The following is a 19,864-nucleotide window of genomic DNA, read 5'->3' as shown; positions in this document are numbered from 1 at the left end:
CTTGCTTGGATATGGTTCCACAGATCTTCCTCATTGCCTTTGGCACCTCACCCAAGTGACCATTCTTCACATGTGAGTCTAGGCAGAAACTGAGAGCAGGCCACACATGATGGCCATACACAGGCACTTCTAAGTGAGGTCAGTAGATCGAAGTCAGGAGCAGGGCCCCTGCTCTGTTGTTCCTTCCTTAATACAGGGGCACTGGGAGCAATTGTAGCACCCCAACACCTGTCTGAGCTGAAATCAGCTAATTTGGCACACACACAGACCTTCCTAGCCTATAAGGCTCAGTACCATCATAGGCAGTCCCACGAAATCGAGGAAGACTTGCTTCCACTCTAAGTGAGTTCTCAGGTGACTGTACAGTCCAATACAGGAATTACAGTCACTGTCACAGGTGGGACAGACAGTCGTTGAAGGAAAGGGTGGGTGGGGAGTCTGGTTTGCCGCACGCTCCTTCCGCTGCTTGTGCTTGCTTTCTGCATGCTCTCGGCGACGACCTGTATCACACTAGGCAATGCAATTATTAAATAAGTACTGTACTGATTTTTTTAATATATTGATTTTGCAATGTATTGATCATTTCTTTTCCTGCAGTTTAAGATATAGCAAGATGACCATTCTCCATATGCTATCCTAGACAGTCACTGTCAGCAGGCTTTTCTAGCATAGTTGGGGGGGGGCACTTTACAGCAATAATTATTGGATAGCAATCAGGAATATCAACTGACTATTTTCTCTCCTCCCTAACAAGAGGACCTGAGCCCAACTGCCAAGCCCATGCAATTGCTTTGGTTGATATTCACAAACTCAGGACAGACCACGGATTTAATTTGGGATCTTCCTCCTCTGAATGCTTCACTGACAATGGCTTTACCTCTGAGCCACTGGGGGAGCTCTCACTCTGCTTATCGAACAACAAAAATGAAGTAAACTACAAACGGATGGTCATGGGAACACTATGATTATGTGAGGCAGCAGTACATAGTGACTGTGTAACTATGCTCTATCAATACAAAGCTGGCAGCATTACAGAGGTGTTCTAAATCAGTATTTTTGTTGTGTCTGTATGCCAAGTATGGGCTAAATGGTGCTCAAGTTCGATGAAGTACACACAGCTTTCATGTTAAACAGAGACTATCATTTGTGAAGAGGTGAAAGCATGGTATTAAATATAATACAATGATCATGCAGCTCAATGGTGAAGTTGCAAATTACTCATCTGATATCTTTTTAGTCACACCTCAAGCTATTTACAAACTGATGCCAATACATTTACCGCTGAACCTGGTGTTGGTGCAGTCCTGGTATTATTTGTACTTCCTGCAGTGTAAACCCGAAAGAACAGAGTTCTAAATTTTAGTGAAGTCTTAAACAGATTAATAAGTAGAATCTTTCTGAAATTTGCTTGGTACTCTTCCAAAACCCATTGCTATCAATGTGGTGTTACATGGGGTGTGTCTTGCTGTTAGAGCATTTTCTTTCATTTCTATGATCATAACAGGCTGACTGATACTGAATAAAAATGTCACGCACTTCATTATCCAGGCTTATTACAGGCTCTCACAGATATCTCGTTTCCACAGATCACCCCCACGGCCAAGTCCTGGTAGCCTCCACTACTCAGATGAGGATGTCAGCACAAAATACAATGACCTAATCCCAGCAGAGAGCAGCAGCCTGACCGAGAAGCCCTCTGAAATATCAGACTCTCAGGTAAGCATCAATCTGTCACGAATGTCACATTACTCAAGATTGCTGGAGTATTCTTGGAAGTGTATAACACTGATTCATACTGTGCCCAATGTTACAGCTCAGGCTTTCTCCCAATATCTTAACTTGTGTTCACATCAGTAAGGCAGTTTCCATAAGCAGAACAAGTGTTCTATGAATCAAAACCTATGTGCCACAAATGACAGAGCATGCACTAAGACAGACAATTACCCCTTGACTGGAGAATGTCAGATGTGATATATTCACAGAGCACAGCACATATAGCTTCCTAAAATGGCAGGCAGCTCTCTCGGAAGTCTCCGGAAATCTGCCTGGTTCTGTTTATTATTAACCCTGCACTTGCAGTACACTATACGTCCACATCCACAGTTTGGAGCTACAAACATTACAAGCTTACAGACATTACATTTCTCCCTCCTCAATGAAGAAGCCATCATAACAAACATCATACATAACCTTCATGTTTATATATAACACAGGATATGAACTTATTTTTTTTTTCCATATTTACAAATTGAACTTTACCACTTGTTTTCTGTTTTGAAGAGGATACCTTCGCTCTCGAACAGAACCTTCCAAACATGGTGTCGATTTCACACTCATTCGAGGCTCATCCTGAGGAACATTTTCCTCCACAGAATTTCCTTGATTTTCATTTGAACTCACTCTAACTTCAGGCTCTTTGTTTTCCTGACTGAAACTCAGACTTTCATTCTGATTCTCTTCTGGATTTGTTTCCAGTACATTGGATTTAGGATTTGCTGCTGGTGTATCAAAACTATCTGATGAGTCAGAAATAATTGAATCATTCCCACCTTCAACTCCTTCCATGTCTGTAGGTAAAATATGATCAATATGAACAAACCTAACCTGTCCATTATCAAACATCTTTACCAAATATGTACGAGGACCACATATCTTCACCACTCTTCATGGTAACCACTTTAACCATTTATGGTTATGATTCTTCACTCTTACCTTCTGGTTTAATTTCACTCTTCTCTTTTTTACTCTACCTCTATCATGATTCTCTTTCTGTCTTAATTGTGTCTCTTCTATGGACTGTGCCAAATTTGGCTTTAACAACGAGAATCTGGTTCGTGGCTGTCATTTGAGAAACAGCTCTGCTGGTGTTCTACCAGTAGTTGTATGAGGAGTATTTCGATATGTAATCAACAAATTAGCCAATTTGTGATCCAATGACAACTGTCGTTTCCTTGGATTTGGATCTAACATTTGTTTTATGAGGGCACGTTTTACAATTTGTACAGTGCGCTCTGCAGCACCATTCGAAGCAGGGTGATACGGTGGAACCTTAGTATGTTTCACACCATTTTTGCTCGTGAATTGTGCAAATTCTTCTGGACGAAATTGTGGTCCATTATCTGAAACAATTTCTTCAGGGAGGCCAAATGAAAAAAATAATTTTCGTAAAATGTCCAATGTTTTACTTGTTGTTATTTTCCACATTGGAAATACCTCAACCCACTTCGAATGGCTATCAATCACAATGAACAATTGTTGTCCTTCTAACTCAGTAAAATCAATATGTAGCCTTTGCCACACCCTGGGAGGCCATTTCCATGGCTGTAATGGTACTGGTGGTGGTTGCTTGCTTACCGATTGACATGTCGTACACTGACTCACGATGTACTCGATATCTTTATCAAGACCTGGCCATCATAAATAACTGCGTGCAAAACTCTTGGTCAAACACATCCTCAGGTGCTGGTCATGGAGGTCTCCTAATAATTTGGACCTGAATTTATTTGGTATAACCACTCTTGCACCCCACATGATACAATCTTTATCGACTGATAATTCATTCCTACGAAAGAAGAATGGATGTGTATCTTTGTCTGTTACCTGGTTTGACCATCCATTTGCAATATACTCATACACCTTTGACATCACTGGATCACGTTTGATTGCTCTACCAATCTCTTCAGCTGTGACTGGCAGTTCATCAATGTATGAAAAATAAAACACTTCTTCCCTATCGGGTATAACTTGTGATGGGGAAGGCAATCGAGACATTGCATCAGCATTACTGTGATCAGCTGATCGTCCGTATTCAATATTCTATGTAAAAGCTGACAAAATCAAAGCCCATCTCATCATTCAGGCTGCAGCTAATGTTGGAACTGGGGACTTTGGATGGAGGATTGCTGTTAGGGGCTTATGGTCCGTAACAATGGTAAACTTACGACCATACAAGCATTTGTGAAACTTCTTGACCCCAAAAATTAATGCCAAAGCTTCCCTTTCAATTTGTGCATAATTACTCTCACTGGTACTGAGAGTGCGTGAAGCAAAAGCAATTGGTCTCTCCTCCCCACTACTTAATACATGAGAGATTACTGCCCCAACTCCATACGGAGAGGCATCACATGCTAGCTTAAGCTCCTTAGATATGTCATAGTGAACTAACATGGTGCTCTCTACCAATTTGCTTTTACACTCCTTGAATGCTGTATCGCATTCTTTTGACAACTTCCAATGGACCTGTTTTTTCAAAAGTTCATTCAGTGGATGTAATACTGTAGCCAAATTTGGTAGGAACTTCCCATAATTGTTCAAAAGATCCAAGAAGAATGAAGTTCAGTGACATTCCTGGGAGTGGGTGGATTTCTAATTGCATCCAATTTTTCCATAGTTGGATGTAAACCATCTTTGTCTACTCTGTACCCTAAGTACTCCACTGAGTTTTTAAATATTTATGAGCATAAACATTTATGAGCAGACACTCGTACTCTGTACTTCTCTAGCCGTTTGAGGACTTCATTCAATATGTTATTCTGAATTTGCCTATTTAGTGCTGAAATTAGTATGTCATCCAAATAACATACTACCCCTTCAATACCTTGCAAAATCTGGTTCATCACCCTTTGGAATATGGCAGGGGCGGAAGACATTCCAAATGGTAGCCTATTAAATTGATATAGGCCTAGATGAGTATTTATAGTCAAACATGACTTGGACTCCTCATCTAGTTCAAGCTGTAAATAGGCATTCGTAAGATCCAGTTCTGAGAAGATCTGACCATCTGTCAGTGTTGTGAACAAATCTTCTATATTCGGCAATGTATTGGGGACATTACCCTCTAGAACCTGGTTTACGGTTGCCTTAAAATCACCACACAATCTTACCTTACCATCGGACTTAGGTACAACAACAATTATATCGTTCTATCTTACAAATAATATTCTCAGTCTCTAGTCTTTTGAGTTCTTGCTCAACTTTCTCCTTGAGTGCATATGGTACGGAACGTGGCTTGTAGTAAACCGATCTAGCGTCCTTCTGTACCCTGACACTCGCCTTGAAGCCTTGGATCGGACTGCCCGATTCGCAGTACATCTTCAGATACTGCTTGATAACCTCATCCGTTGATGAAAATCTTGCTTCCACACAGAAAATCTTACTCCAATCCAGCTTCAGTGAGTTCAACCAATTTCTTCCTAGTAAGGCAGGCTTGTCTCCTTTCACTACTATTAGAGGCAAGTTCTGAAATTGATCTTTATATTTCACCGGTACGGTGATACGACCTACCAGAGGAATTTTCTTTCCCGAGTAGCCTCGCAACTCTGTCTTAGATTTCTCCAGTTGGAAATCACGCAATTTGTCGCGGTACAGTGACTCCGGTACTACACTCACGGACGCACCCATGTCAATTTCCATTGGTATCTTGAATCCCGCAACAGCTATTTGGATTTTAATACTTTCTGAATCGCTGTCCGTTAACCTCCTGCTCCTGATGACGTGTAACTCTAACATCTCCTTGTCCTGTTGTTGTTCTTCCATGCTATGTAGTCTCTTGGGATTTCTACTCATAGCTTTGAACGCTGGACTCATAGCTTTAAAAACTGGTTTACCCTTCAGTCGGCATGCCTTCGCAAGATGCCCAGTCTTCCTGCAGAAGAAACACTCTGCCTTCACGTATGAACAACTTTGAGCAATGTGTTGTTCTAGGCACCTATAGCACGACTTCGACGCTCTGTTAGAATTTCCAGTTTCTGAGGCTTTTGGCCCCCATTGTCTTTTACTTTGAGCCTGCAGGTGATTTACCTTGGTTGACTGACGACTGTAATTATTATTTAATTCTCGGGAATATTGTTCGGCCATGGCCATTGACCTCGCTGTCTGACAAGCAATCTCAAAAGTCAAGTCATCAGTCGCCAATAACTTCCTTCTGATCGCATCATTTTTCACCCCACAAACAAAACGATCCCGTAATGCTCGGTTTTGAAAGTTTCCAAAATTACAGGGCATCGATAGCTTTTTTAATGCTACGATGTAATCACTGATAATTCATCAGCCTTTTGATTCTGATTCCTGAAATGATAGCTTTCAGCAATTTCTAATGGTTTGTGGTTATAGTGCTGCTCCAGCTACGTTAAAAATTTTTTAAGCATTGTGTCCTTTGGCTCGTCAGGCACAAGCAGATTTACAAGGGTTTTGTTTAATGTTGGACCTGCCTCCGATAAGAAGATCGCTTTCTTATGTTCAAACACAGTCCGGTTCTGGACTGCATTGTCTGGAACTTCGATTGTGTTATTTGCAGTGAAATACATTTCTAGCCAATCCACATACGCTTTAAAACGTTCCCAGTCGTGTCTATATTCTCCCAAATGTCCTCATATACCCACGGGTGCTGCCATTTTAATCCCTAGCTGTTCACGCCGTGTTATGTATTTTACCTCGGATTTTGTAGCTTTTTTCCAAAGACAGAAACTTCCAAAGTCTCTCTGTTGGCTGGCTGAATCCTTCACCAACAAAATTTAAGCTTTATGTCATCCAAAAAATCCCATCTCAGTCGCCAAATGTGATATATTCACATAGCACAGCACACACAGCTTCGTAACATGGCAGGCAGCTCTCTCGGAAGTCTCCGCAAATCTGCCTGGTTCTGTTTATTATTAACCCTGCACTTGCAGTACACAATACGTCCACATCCACAGTGTGGAGCTACAAACATTACAAGCTTACAGACATTACATCAGAGATCATAAGATGCTCATAATGCTCTCCTGTCTACTGAAAAACAATAAATATAATGCTATACGATGAATAGGCTAGAACTAACAAATACATTTACTTTTAAGAAGCAGTAATACACGGTAAGATGCAATAATAGAGTTACACGATGTAGAAACTGTTTCAAATTTCTTGCATTATTTTCAGTAGCTTCTGACTGAGTCTTTAATGGACATTACATTAGAGATGACCTCACCAACTGGTTGAAGCAGTGTGTAACATGTAACTGGGAATCACACAGCTCTTCGATCGTATTACTTTCTTTAATTTGATATTGCAGTAGGTTCAGTTGGTGGTCAAACAATTTCTCCTCAATGATCAGACTATTAAGATGTAACCATTTTAACTCTCAAGTAGATACGGTATGAACGGTTGTCCCTTGACCACTCAATGCTCTGCTTGTTTTTCGCACCTGAACGTAAATGAACATAAGCACATAAGAAATAGGAGCAGGTGAAGGCCACCTGGCCCTTTGAGCCTGCTCCGCCATTTAATAAGATCATTGCTGATCTGATCATGGACTCAGCTCCACTTCCCTGCCCGCTCCCCATAACCCTTTATTCCCTTATCGCTCAAAAACCTGTCTATCTCTGCCTTAAATATATTCAATGACCCAGCCTCACAGCTCTCTGGGGCAGAGAATTCCACAGATTTACCACCCTCTGAGAGAAGAAATTCCTCCTCGTAGCTTTAAATGGGCAGCCCCTTATTCTGAGACTATGTCCCCTAGTTTTAGTGTCCCCTATGAGTGGAAATATTCTCTCTGCAGCCACCTTGTCAGGCCCCTCATTATCTTATATGTTTCGATAAGATCACCTCTCATTCTTCTGAACTCCAATGAGTATAGGCCCAACCTACTCAACCTAGCTTCATAAGTCAACTCCTTCATCTCCGGAATCAACCGAGTGAACCTTCTCTGAACAGCCTCCAATGCAAGTATATCCTTCCTTAAATACAGAGACCAAAACTGTACACAGTACTCCAGGTGTGGCCTCACCAATACCTTGTGCAGTTGTAGCAGGACTTCTCTGCTTTTATACTCTATCCTCCTTGCAATAAAGGCCAACATTCCATTTGCCTTCCTGATTACTTGCTGTACCTGCATACTAACATTTTGTGTTTCATGCATAAGGACCTCCAAGTCCCTCTGTACTGCAGCACTTTGCAATTTTTCTCCATTTAAATTATAATTTGCGCTTCTATTTTTTTCTGCCAAAGTGGATAACCTCACAATTTCCCACATTATACTCCATCTGCCAAATTTTTGCCCACTCACTTAGCCTGTCTATATCGCTTTGATGATTTTTTGTGTCCGGCTCAGAATTTGTTTCCCCACCCATCTTTGTATCATTCGCAAACTTGGTTACATTACATTTGGTTCCTTCATCCAAGTCATTAATATAGATTGTAAATAGTTGAGGCCCCAGCACCGATCCCTGCAGCACCTCACTAGTTACTGCTTGCCAACCAGAAAATTACCCATTTATCCCGACTCTCTGTTTTCTGTTACTTAGCCAATCCTCTATCCATGCTAATATATTACCCCCAACCCGTGAAATTTTATCTTGTGCATTAACCTTTTATGTGGCACCTTATCGAATGCCTTTTGGAAATCCAAATACACCACATCCACTGGTTCCCCCTATCCATCCCGCTCGTTACAACCTCAAAGAACTCCAGCAAATTTGTCAAACATGATTTCCCTTTTATAAAACCATGCTGACTCTGCTTGACTGTATTATGCTTTTCCAAATGTCCTGCTACTGCTTCTTTAATAATGGACTCCAACATTTTCCCAATGACAGATGTTAGGCTAACTGGTCTATAGTTCCCTGCTTTTTATCTGCCTCCTTTTTTTAAATTGGGGCGTTAAATTTACGGTTTTCCAATCCACTGGGACCGTCCCAGAATCCAGGGAATTTTGGTAGATCACAACCAATGCATCCACTATCTCTGCAGCCACTTCTTTTAAGACCCTAGGATGTAAGCCATCAGGTCCAGGGGTCTTGTCTGCCTTTAGTCCCATTATTTTACCGAGTACTACTTCATTAGTGATAGTGATTGTATTAAATTCCTCCTTCCCGATAGCTCCTTGATTATCCACTATTGGGATGTTTTTAGTGTCTTCTACCATGAAGACCAATACAAAATATTTGTTGAAAGTCTGCCATATCCCTGTTCTTCATTATTAATTCCCCAGTCTCATCCTCTGGGGGAGCAACATTTACTTTAGCCACTCTTTTCCTTTTTATGTACCTGTAGAAACTCTTACTATCTGTTTTTATATTGTGTGCTAGTTTACTTTCATAATCTATCTTCCCTCTCTTTATCATTTTTTTAGTCGTTCTTTGCTGGCTTTTAAAAGTTTCCCAATCCTCTGGCCTCCCACTAGTCTTGGCCACATTGTATGCCTTTGTTTTCAATTTGATACCATCCCTTATTTCCTTAATAGTCATGGATGGTTATCCCTTCTCTTACAGTCTTTTTTTCTTTTTATGGAAACTATGACTTTATGATTGTCATGACCTGTAATTAACATATAAAATTCCCGTCGACCATCAAATGATAAATAACCTGATTAGCTCCAAAAGGTGATTGGGGATTTGGCCCAGACAACCCATCTGTGATTTTCTTGCACAAATACAATGAGCCTCCTTTAGAGATATTGCTGGCTAAAGCCAATTTTTAAAAACGCATTTGCCCTGTCTATCCAAAGTTATACAAGAATATAATCCAGAAACCTCACAAATTCTTACACCCGAACCGTTAAAAATATTGTTTAGTATTGTTGAATCAAATGGTCTTGAATACACGTTTCCCCAACAACCCCCTTCCAGCTTTATGATTGGGTCAGAATGTGTTTCTGAGATACCAGTTCATTGGTATATGGTATGGAATGGGAACACAGTGTATGGAATAAGAACACACCAAACCAGAAAGGTCACAGGCTTGACTCTTGGTATGAGTTGAATTAGGCAACCTCAGCCAAATTAGCAGCAAAAATGCTATAAAAGGCCTTAGCATTGACAGGGTAGTAAGAGACAGATTTTTTGCTTCTAACCCCTGCTGGAAATTTATGGGCATTGGGTTAAAACAAGAATACGATTCATCTGTGTTGACCATGTAGCTGAATCATCTCTGACAGTCACTGTCCAAAATCACACTGGAAAAGAATGGCGACATTTCAGAAGATTGCCACCAGCTATAGAACAGCACTTCAACATGAGTTGCTGATTTTAAGGAAGGAATGGTAAAGGCACAAAATTGAAGGTGTGATATAATCAGATTTTATTTGCATTTTCCTCCTAGAAATGGAGCTGTCATCTATACATTATTTTTCAATCCAGTAAATAGCCCAAGTCTATAAGTACGCTGAAGTCATGAATTTCAACCTGCTCAATTTGAGTGTTGCAATTCTGGTCAGTCTGCAGTTAGGATAAATATATAAAACGTGAACAACCAGACCTTCTGTGGCTCTCTGATTGCCTCGTTGAATGAATTTATCCAGTGAGTAACTAGGCTGAAAGACCAGAATTGTGTCAAATTTGATCTCCACTCTGCTTTGAGTTAGTTGATCTCAGCTTAACAGTGGTAGGGACACTATAATGGACCTCAGTGCCCCTGGGTAGAATTATTACATCAATCAGTGTTCCTCTTCCTGATTTCTGTCCAGTACTCTCGCTGGAAGTCAAATAGTATTCCAAAGCTCACTGATCAAGGCTCACACTGATCAAGCCTGGGCAAGGGTGGAAAATTAGGGAGAAAAATAAAATGACAGATTTTTCAATCCTTTCTAATGAGCCTAAATGTTACATTATGGGTAAGGAATAAAGGTAATAAATCACATTATAGAAGTGGCACAACTTTCTATGAACTATTATCTGAATGGTGACAGATTAGGAAAAGGGGAGGTGCAATGAGACCTGGGTGTCATGGTACATCAGTCATTGAAGGTTGGCATGCAGGTACAGCAGGCGGTTAAGAAAGCAAATGGCATGTTGGCCTTTATAGCGAGGGGATTTGAGTACAGGGGCAGGGAGGTGTTACTACAGTTGTACAGGGCCTTGGTGAGGCCACACCTGGAGTATTGTGTACAGTTTTGGTCTCCTAACTTGAGGAAGGACATTCTTGCTATTGAGGGAGTGCAGCGAAGGTTCACCAGACTGATTCCCGGGATGGCGGGACTGACATATCAAGAAAGACTGGACCAACTGGGCTTGTATTCACTGGAGTTCAGAAGAATGAGAGGGGATCTCATGGAAACATTTAAAATTCTGACGGGTTTAGACAGGTTAGATGCAGGAAGAATGTTCCCAATGTTGGGGAAGTCCAGAACCAGGGGTCACAGTCTAAGGATAAGGGGAAAACCATTTAGAACCGAGATGAGGAGAAACGTCTTCACCCAGAGAGTGGTGAACCTGTGGAATTCTCTACCACAGAAAGTTGTTGAGGCCAATTCACTAAATATATTCAAAAAGGAGTTAGATGAAGTCCTTACTACTAGGGGGATCAAGGGGTATGGCGAGAAAGCAGGAATGGGGTACTGAACTTGCATGTTCAGCCATGGACTCATTGAATGGCGATGCAGGCTCGAAGGGCCGAATGGCCTACTCCTGCACCTACTTTCTATGTTTCTATGTTTCTATGAAGGCATTAAGTAGATTTCCCACTGATTTATAGTCAATGAGAAAAAGTTTAATTTCGTATTCTGATGAAGATGTAAATCGGCATCCTTCAGTAGAGTCCAATTTGTGAGAAACGGTACCTAGTTTCATTGGCATTCATCTCGCATCCACCGCTGCTTTTGATGTTCCTGTTGATTGTCAGTTCAAACACTTACACCCTTTCAAATCAGGATTTATGAAATGAGAAGAAAAGATCTCATATTTCTGGTCCACGTGTAATCTAAATCTTAATCTAACTACATACCACAGTTTGAACCGTCGAAATGTGTGCTAAAGTTTCTTACACTGAAAATTACTATTTGCTTTAGTTTCAGCATAAAGAGACCTGTATTGATTATGATCAGACTTATATTACTCTCTCTGCCTGTCTCAGTCTATCTATCTGCTGCCTGAAGCAATTGTAATATCTAGACACCATAAGTAGTTTAAAATTGTTATTCGGCTGTCAACTGGGCGTACTTGCGAAAAAAAGGAGAGTCAAGTAATATATGTATTCTGCAACTATGCCTGAAAGAAACTTACCCCCATTGATAAACTATTCATTGATAAGCAAAAGATAAAATCATTTAAAGAATGAGGAAGAACAACTAAACTCTGCCCTTCAGCAGGATGGATGGAAACAAATTCAATTACTCAACAAGCAGACATGAGTTCCAGTATCTACCAATTCAGGAATTCAGGACAACCAGCCTCTGGGTTGAAAGTCCAGACATTTTTTTTCTCATGAACCTTGAAGGCAGGCTGCATAACTTTTATTAACTACTAACTGACATCCAGGTGATGTTATACTGGATTTAACCCAGCATGGGAGTGTGCATATAAGTATGGTCTTGGTTAATAATTATGAAAATAAGATCAAGAATAAAAATTGTTCAGTAGACTTACTGGTTTCGGAGCTATACAGTAGATTGTAGCTGAGAAACAGCTGCAGTTTTATACTTCAGTTCAATTAATTCATCCTAATTGCTGATTACTGGAAACCCACTTGTCTATTGGGGTTTAGTTTGTCCCAATGGCTATATTAAAAATGATTAATGGATATCTTGGAGTGAATTACAAAGCTGTAATTTAATTATGGAAAGATTCATATTATGCCAAAGATTTTCAGAAGTAAAGTTCAAGTGGTTTATAGCCATTAACTGAATACCAGGATAACATGACAGCCTTGAACATATCCTTGTGTTTGTTATTCTTAATTAAATGCAAGGTTTATTTATTACTCTCCTCTAATTTTTCTTCTGATTTTACTGAGATACTGTCCTACAGACACCATTGGTATTTCATTCAAGTTGTCATTCTTCACATAAAACCTTTGATAGTGAATTTCTGCAGGCTATTTGCCTGCAGGGAATACATGTTACACAGTGGGATGGAGGCCCTGACCTGCGTGAGAACACCAGCAGCAGGTCGGGGCCATAAAAGGAGCGGCGAGCTGCGGCCTGGGAGCAGCATGGAGGCATGCAACTCCAGAGAGCAGCGCAAGCTACGATGACAGCGACGAGTGACATCATCAAGATTCAGGTCGGTGATTGGAGCGTGGGCAGATACAGCAGGAGCGGCGAGGTCAGGGCGAAGGAGCAGCGAGAGACTGTGGAGGGACATGATCAGGGCCCAGGAGAGGCATGAGTTTGGGGCCAGCCTGCACTGCAATATGTGCGCGCACTAGGTCCGTGCAGCAGAGCAGGTTTCCAGTTGTCTTGGGTAATCCTTGCCACTGGACCAAGTCCTAGCTCTGTCAAGCCCATGTGGTGGCTGGTGTGCAACGGCCACCACACGTTAAAAAAATCCACGCACAGGCATCTTCCACCCTTCAGGATGTAGTTCAGGACCTGGGGCTAGAACCTCCACTTTTTTTGCCTGCTTAACACCCACTTAACACCCATTTTACCTCTGAACTGATATATAACGCCTATATATCGCCCATTTTGACACAAAATGGAAACTGCCAGGCATTTTTTGGAAACTTATCGCCGAGCGTTACTTTCCCCATGTGCTTAACGCCAAAAAAAAGTATTACCGCCTGCCACTTTGTTTGGGTGGAATCATCAGGATGGGCGACTTCAACGCCCATAATATTGCCCAGCATTACTTTCCGCACGGAATTAACGCCGAGATTCAGTATTAACGCCTGGCGACTGTTTTTTGTCGTAAAGAGCATTTTTACCCAAACATGGAGATTGCCCATCGTCAATTTCACCACCTCGCACATATTTCGCCCACGATATCGCTCAAAAAACCACCCACAAAAAGTGGAACTAACCGGGACGAATCACAGCGTTATGAAAGCCATGTTGTAGATCACATGTCGCGTCCTTTAAAAGGCTGCTATGCTTCAACCTCGGCAGAGTTCAGATGTAGGTCGTTGGAGTTGATGTGAACATCTTTAAAAACATCTTGACCACACTTTGACCGATTGGAATTGAAGAGGTGTGTTCGTCAGGACATTCCTTGTTTGTGTGCAATCAGTGGCAAATAGAGAACTACTGCATAGGGGTCTGTCCTTTCTCATCCCCTCTTGGTGACCAAATACATGCAGCAGACTCAACATCGCCGAAGGAATGCTGCACTGCATTATGTGCCCAATGAACGAAGTGACAGACAGATGAGGAGGACCAGATGTTACACACCCCGCCAGTACAAGGAGAAGCATTCTTACCTCGATTTGCCCGACACCACCTGCATTCGGAGACTGCGCTTCCACAAGGAGGTTATCACTGAGGTATGCCAGCTGATAAGAGCAGATCTGCAGCCTGCCAGCAGCATCAGAACTGCATTGTCCGTCGAGGTCAAAGTCACCGCGGCACTGTCGTTCTATGCCTCAGGTTCTTTTCAGGCCACAGCTAGCGACATTTGCGGACTTTCTCAGCATGACACATCGCTGCATGAGACAGGTCACTGAAGCCCTGTATGCACACAGGAGGGACTTGATCAGCTTCCCTCTGCCCAGGATGAGAGGGCTCTAGGTTTCTCCTGAATTGCAAACTTCCCCAAGGTACAGGGAGCAATAGACTGTACGCATATTGCAATGCAGGCACCTTTTCAGGATGCTGAGGTTTTCAGGAACCGCGGGATTCCACTCCCTAAATGTTCAGCTGGTTGGTGATCACCAGCAAATTATACTGGCTGTGAATGCTCAATTTTGGGGCAGCATCCATGATGCGCACATCCTGCATGATGGAGGTCCTCAGGCGATGCTTCATTGGGGGGTGGGGCGGGGGCGGGGGGTGACGGCCGAAGTGCTATTTGGACGGATACGGGAGAGGATGGTCCCGAGGTGGGAGCATGCTCCGAGCCATAAGCAAGATGTTGCTGCTGGCTCTCAAGTGTGGTTGGCAATGGGGGTGCGTCACCTTGGGATGCAGTGCGGCGCTCCGGGACCACTGGGAGCCCTCTGCCACCAGTATTCCTGGCTACCAGCTCCAGGGCCTCCTCCATCACTTCCTTTTTATATGTTATTTGTTGGACAAAAACTCGATGCCAACTATATTCTTGATGCTTAGTGAGCTTTTTGCTGCTGGTGAATCTCCGTCGTTCCTCCCACAACAGCCAAACAAGCACACACCACAGCCACAGACGGTTTCAGTCCCTCTGAGCTCCCTCTCTCTCTGTCTCCTCTTCTGCGCATGTCCTGGTGACCCGTGACCTCCAGAATCGCGGGAATGGAGCGTTGCCATGCCGTTGCTAAGGACAGCCACACTTTATGGCAGAAGGTCAGAAAAATTTAACACAACCGCCCATTTGATATTGCTTGCGGTAACGCCCATTTTCAAAAATGTAAACTAGGTGTTTTGAGAATGGGCGCGAAGCCGGCGATCTGAAAACCCTTTATCATCAACGCCCATGCCAGAAATAACGCCCACTTTTGGGGGCTAAGCTCAAAAGTGGAGGTTCTAGCCCCTGGAATTTTAGGTCCTTCATTGGAACACCTGTGAACTTATCTTTTTTTGGTGTGGAAGCAAGTCATCCTCGTTTCGAGGGACTGCCTATGATGATGATGATGATGACTGGGTCCCACTAAGGAGTGGAAGATATTTATCCCTGTGAGATTACTACTGTAGGTTTCTTGAGAATGAATAGTCATTATTTACCAATTCTATGTACAGTAAATATTACAGTGAAGATAAATACCAGTGGTGCAGCACAGACCAGAGAAAGAACCTGGGACTAGTGTGATCTGTATGGCCAAATGCTACAACACATTGTACCTTTATCTACTAAGCCATGAGGGACTCTCATATTTTTTGATGTAAGACTTTTATCCTCTTTTTTACATACTTTCATAGCAGCAGCTGCAGTCTGTATGCCCCATGCTGTTGCTGTGTGCCGGCGCTTTCAAAGGATATTTATCCCTGTGAGATTATGACTGCAAGTTTACTGAGAACTAATTTGCATAGCCTGGAAAATCTATGTTCAGTATATATTACAGAGAGGATAACTACCTACAATTGTTCAATCGTCTGAAAGATCCATAACTGTGAGTGATTAACATACATTTTTGAACAGAATGTTTGTTGATCTCAAGACAGATATTCTGTATATTTCTTGAACTTGTTTATGCCTTAATTTGTTAAAGCATTTACAAATTCTAAATATGTGTCAGCATAATTTTTAAACAGGTACTAATATATATAGTTCTGTTTTAGGAGGTGATTGGAACAGTACATCATATTCCACATTTGTTAACCATTTAGGTGGTGAAATTATCAACAATGCTGATCGTATAAGAATTAGCATTTAACAAGCCTTTCAGTGAAGATAAATAATAGGGTCCAGTTTTTAGATTTGGATCCAGTGCTGGATGAAGTTCAGATGCGCGAAGACAAATATTTTAGGTTATTAATGATTTGAGTTTCAGAATCTCCTGTGAGATTAAAAGCTGCCAGCTTTTTTAGAAGAAAAAAATCTAAAGGGGCAGCTAGAAATTACAAAGAAAAATCAATAATAGAAGCTTAAGCTGTTCCCTTATTGGGTGAATTCTCTATCACATGGCAATGCATCAACTACAGGACCAGTGGAAAAACTTGAAAGGACAAGCCAAACTGATCAATTATTTAAAGTTACATTTCATTAAATTTACATTTTGGGATATCAATCCATAATGAGAACTTCCCAGTAAGAACATTAAATTAATGAAAGAATTCACCTTGAACTGAATCTCTTTGCATTCAGATATTCATAGTTTCTATCTAATAAGAGCTGGAAAAAGAACTGTCAGTAAGATATTATGAAGATCTACTGACCTGACACATGTAGTTCAACATTTTTTCAAAATAAACAATCATATTTCATTCAAGTCTGCTTTTAGTATTAAAACAGCTATAATAAACAGTATACAAATTCCCAATGATTTTCTGTGTCAATCTGTGTGGCATAAATGGTTTTAGATCATAGACTGGCATCATTTTTAGCACTGCTGGAAAAGCTGGCCCCATGCCATAGTTATCCAACACTAACAAGCATTCACTACATCCCACATCCAAGAAAACTTTTTTTAATAGAAAACATATTGAGCAATGAATAAAGAAAAGCATCTGAAGCATTCATTACTGAAATGAAACCAGCCATTTTCTGGATATGAATTCTGGGCTTTGCACAGAGACAAGTATATTTGAGTAGGAGGCAAGAACAATATTGTTGCTTTCTTCTAAGCAGTTCCTGTTTTAAAAATAGTTACCCTTTATTTTGCTGATTGCATCCAATGGTCACACCAAGTTGTCCCTGGGTAGCAGCATTACAGTAGTTCTCTGCCAAAAAATGTACCTCATCTCTAGCTTTAGAAGAGTTCCTCCAACTGCACAAGTGTGTATTTTTTTCATTTCCCAAACCAGCTATCCTTGCGGCCTCTGAGTGCCATTGTCAATTTGTGCCGAGTTATGGGCAGTTTGTACGGTGAACTCACATCCACCAGCTTGAGATTATGCAAACATCATGCTTTTAGAGTAAATGTTCCTTCACCTCCTCCAACTCGAGCAAAAATGGCCCAGTAAATTGTCACAGCCCTTTAAGGCCTGTAGTATTACATGATTGCCCATTGACAAATGAGTGAGCTGCCAATCCCAGCTCACCTACAACATGAACATTAGGCTGAGCTCAGAAATGTTTGTTCTTTCCTCCCTGTTATGTTTAGAATAACTCCACAAGACTGAGTACTGTAAGATCAAACTTATGTGACCTTAGTCTCTTTAATAAAACTCCAGAGTGCCAAAGCAGCATGGCAGTCAACCTTTTATACTCGCTTGCATGAGGTGTGCAGGTGACCCTTGGGCCTCCAACAGGTGCACCCTCTGGTGGCAAGTCTTACACAGTTATAATGTTTACATACATAACATCACTCCCCCCCCCCCCATCCCCCAAAGTCTTTGATACAAGTTATTTACAAGTTGAGGCGGTCCGGGGCACTTCGCTCCCTCGTTGAACGCCTGAGTTCGAACCCTGGCATGGGTGAGTTGGTCGGGTCTTTGCTGCACTGCAGCACAGTTGGTCTGACTGGACTGTTGGGCATGGTGGGTTCATCCTCTTGATTGACGGCGAGGTTGATTGCTGATTGGGTGTGTATTGGTGGATCGATGATGGTGATGTCCTCTTTAAATTGTTCCTGATTGTCAGTGAATCGCAGTTTGGTCTGATCCAAATGCTTTCTACACGTTTGTCCATTACATCGTTTGACAATAAACACTTTAATCCCCTTCTTAGCCAAGACAGTGCCAGCAACCCATTTGGGACCATGACCATAATTAAGGACAAACACAGGGTCATTTACATCAATGTCACGCGATACAGCCACGCGACCATGGTACATGTTTTGCCGATGACGCCGGGTTTCCACATGATCATTAAGATCTGGGTGGACTAAGGAGAGCCTGGTTCTGAGTGCTCTCTTCATTAACAATTCCGCCAGGGGAACTCTGGTAAGCAAGTGGGGTCACGTCCGGTAGCTGAGCAGAACCCAAGATAAATGCGTATGCAGAGCTGTCAGCCACGCATTCCAAGCTCTGCTTGATAGTTTGGACTGCCCGTTCCACTTGACCGTTGGATGCAGGCTTAAACGGGGCAGACCTGACATGCTTAATGCCATTGCAGGTCATAAACTCGTTGAATTCTGAGCTGGTGAAACACGGTCCATTGTCACGGACAAGGACGTTGGGCAAGCCATGGATGGCGAACATGGCCCGGAGGCTTTCAATGGTGGCAGTGGACGTGCAAGATGACATGATTACACATTCAATCCATTTAGAGTAAGCGTCCAGTACTACTAAGAACATTTTTCCTAGAAGGGGGCCAGCGAAATCTATGTGGACCCTGGACCACGGTTTGGAGGGCCATGATCACAGACTCAGTGGAGCCTCCCTTGGTGCATTGCTCAACTGTGAGCAAGTGTTACATTGGTGTACACATGACTCCAATTCCGAGTCAATGCCGGGCCACCAAACGTGCGACCTGGTGATAGCCTTCATCATGACTATGCCTGGTGGGTACTGTGTAGGTAGTGTATAAATGTTTCCCTGCCTTTTTTTGGCAAAACCATGCGATTACCCCATAAGAGACAATCCGACTGGATGGACCTTTCATCTTTACGTTGGTGAAACAGCTTAATTTCATCTTGCATTTCCCCGGGAACAGCCGACCAGCTCCCATTGAGGACGCAGCTTTTTACTAGTGATAGCACAGGGTCCTGGCTAGTCCAGGTCCTGATCTGGCAAGCTGTGATGGGTGACCCCTCACTCTCAAAAACACCCATGACCAGAAGCAAATCTGCGGGTTGCGCCATTTCCACCCTGGTGGTGGGCAATGGTAGCCGACTGAGGGCACCAGCACAGTTCTCCGTGCCTGGTCTGTGGCGGATAACATAGTCATAAGCGGACAATGTTAGTGCCCATCTTTAGATGCGGGACGAAGCATTGATGTTTATACCTTTGCTTTCTGAAAACAGCGAAATGAGCGGTTTGTGGTCGGTTTCAAGCTCGAACCGGAGTCCAAATAGGTATTGGTGCATTTTCTTAACCCCGTATACGCATGCTAATGCCTCTTTCTCGACCATACTGTAGGCTCTTTCAGCCTTAGATAGACTTCGAGACGCATATGCAACCGGTTGCAGTTTGCCTGATACATTGGTTTGCTGTAACACACACCCGACCCCGTACGAAGATGCATCACAAGCTAGCACTAAATGTTTACACGGGTCATACAATACTTGTTAGAACATAGCAGGTTTCTGGCCTTCTTAAAAGCTGTCTCTTGAGATTTACCCCAAACCCAAAAACCCAGTCGTCACCCTTACGTAGCAACATGTGCAATGATTCCAGCAAAGTGCTCAACCTGGGTAGAAAGTTACCAAAATAGTTGAGTCCCAGGAACAAAAGCAGCTCCATCACATTTTGTGATCTGGGTGCGTTCTGGATGGCCTCGTCTTT

General features: G+C 42.3%; 1 protein-coding gene across 1 annotated transcript in view; it reads left to right on the top strand.

Annotated features, from left to right (window-relative positions):
• Positions 1-19,864, top strand: part of sdk2b (sidekick cell adhesion molecule 2b) — a 460,427-nt gene that overhangs the window by 400,823 nt on the left and 39,740 nt on the right. The window contains exon 43 of the mRNA XM_070858209.1: positions 1,587-1,716. Coding sequence (XP_070714310.1) covers positions 1,587-1,716 — 130 coding nt within the window. The remainder of the gene's footprint in view (positions 1-1,586; positions 1,717-19,864) is intronic.

Source organism: Pristiophorus japonicus, chromosome 16 (genome assembly GCF_044704955.1).
Source record: "Pristiophorus japonicus isolate sPriJap1 chromosome 16, sPriJap1.hap1, whole genome shotgun sequence".
In the NCBI taxonomy this organism is placed as follows: domain Eukaryota; kingdom Metazoa; phylum Chordata; class Chondrichthyes; family Pristiophoridae; genus Pristiophorus; species Pristiophorus japonicus.
This window is presented reverse-complemented; position numbering and strand designations above follow the sequence as displayed.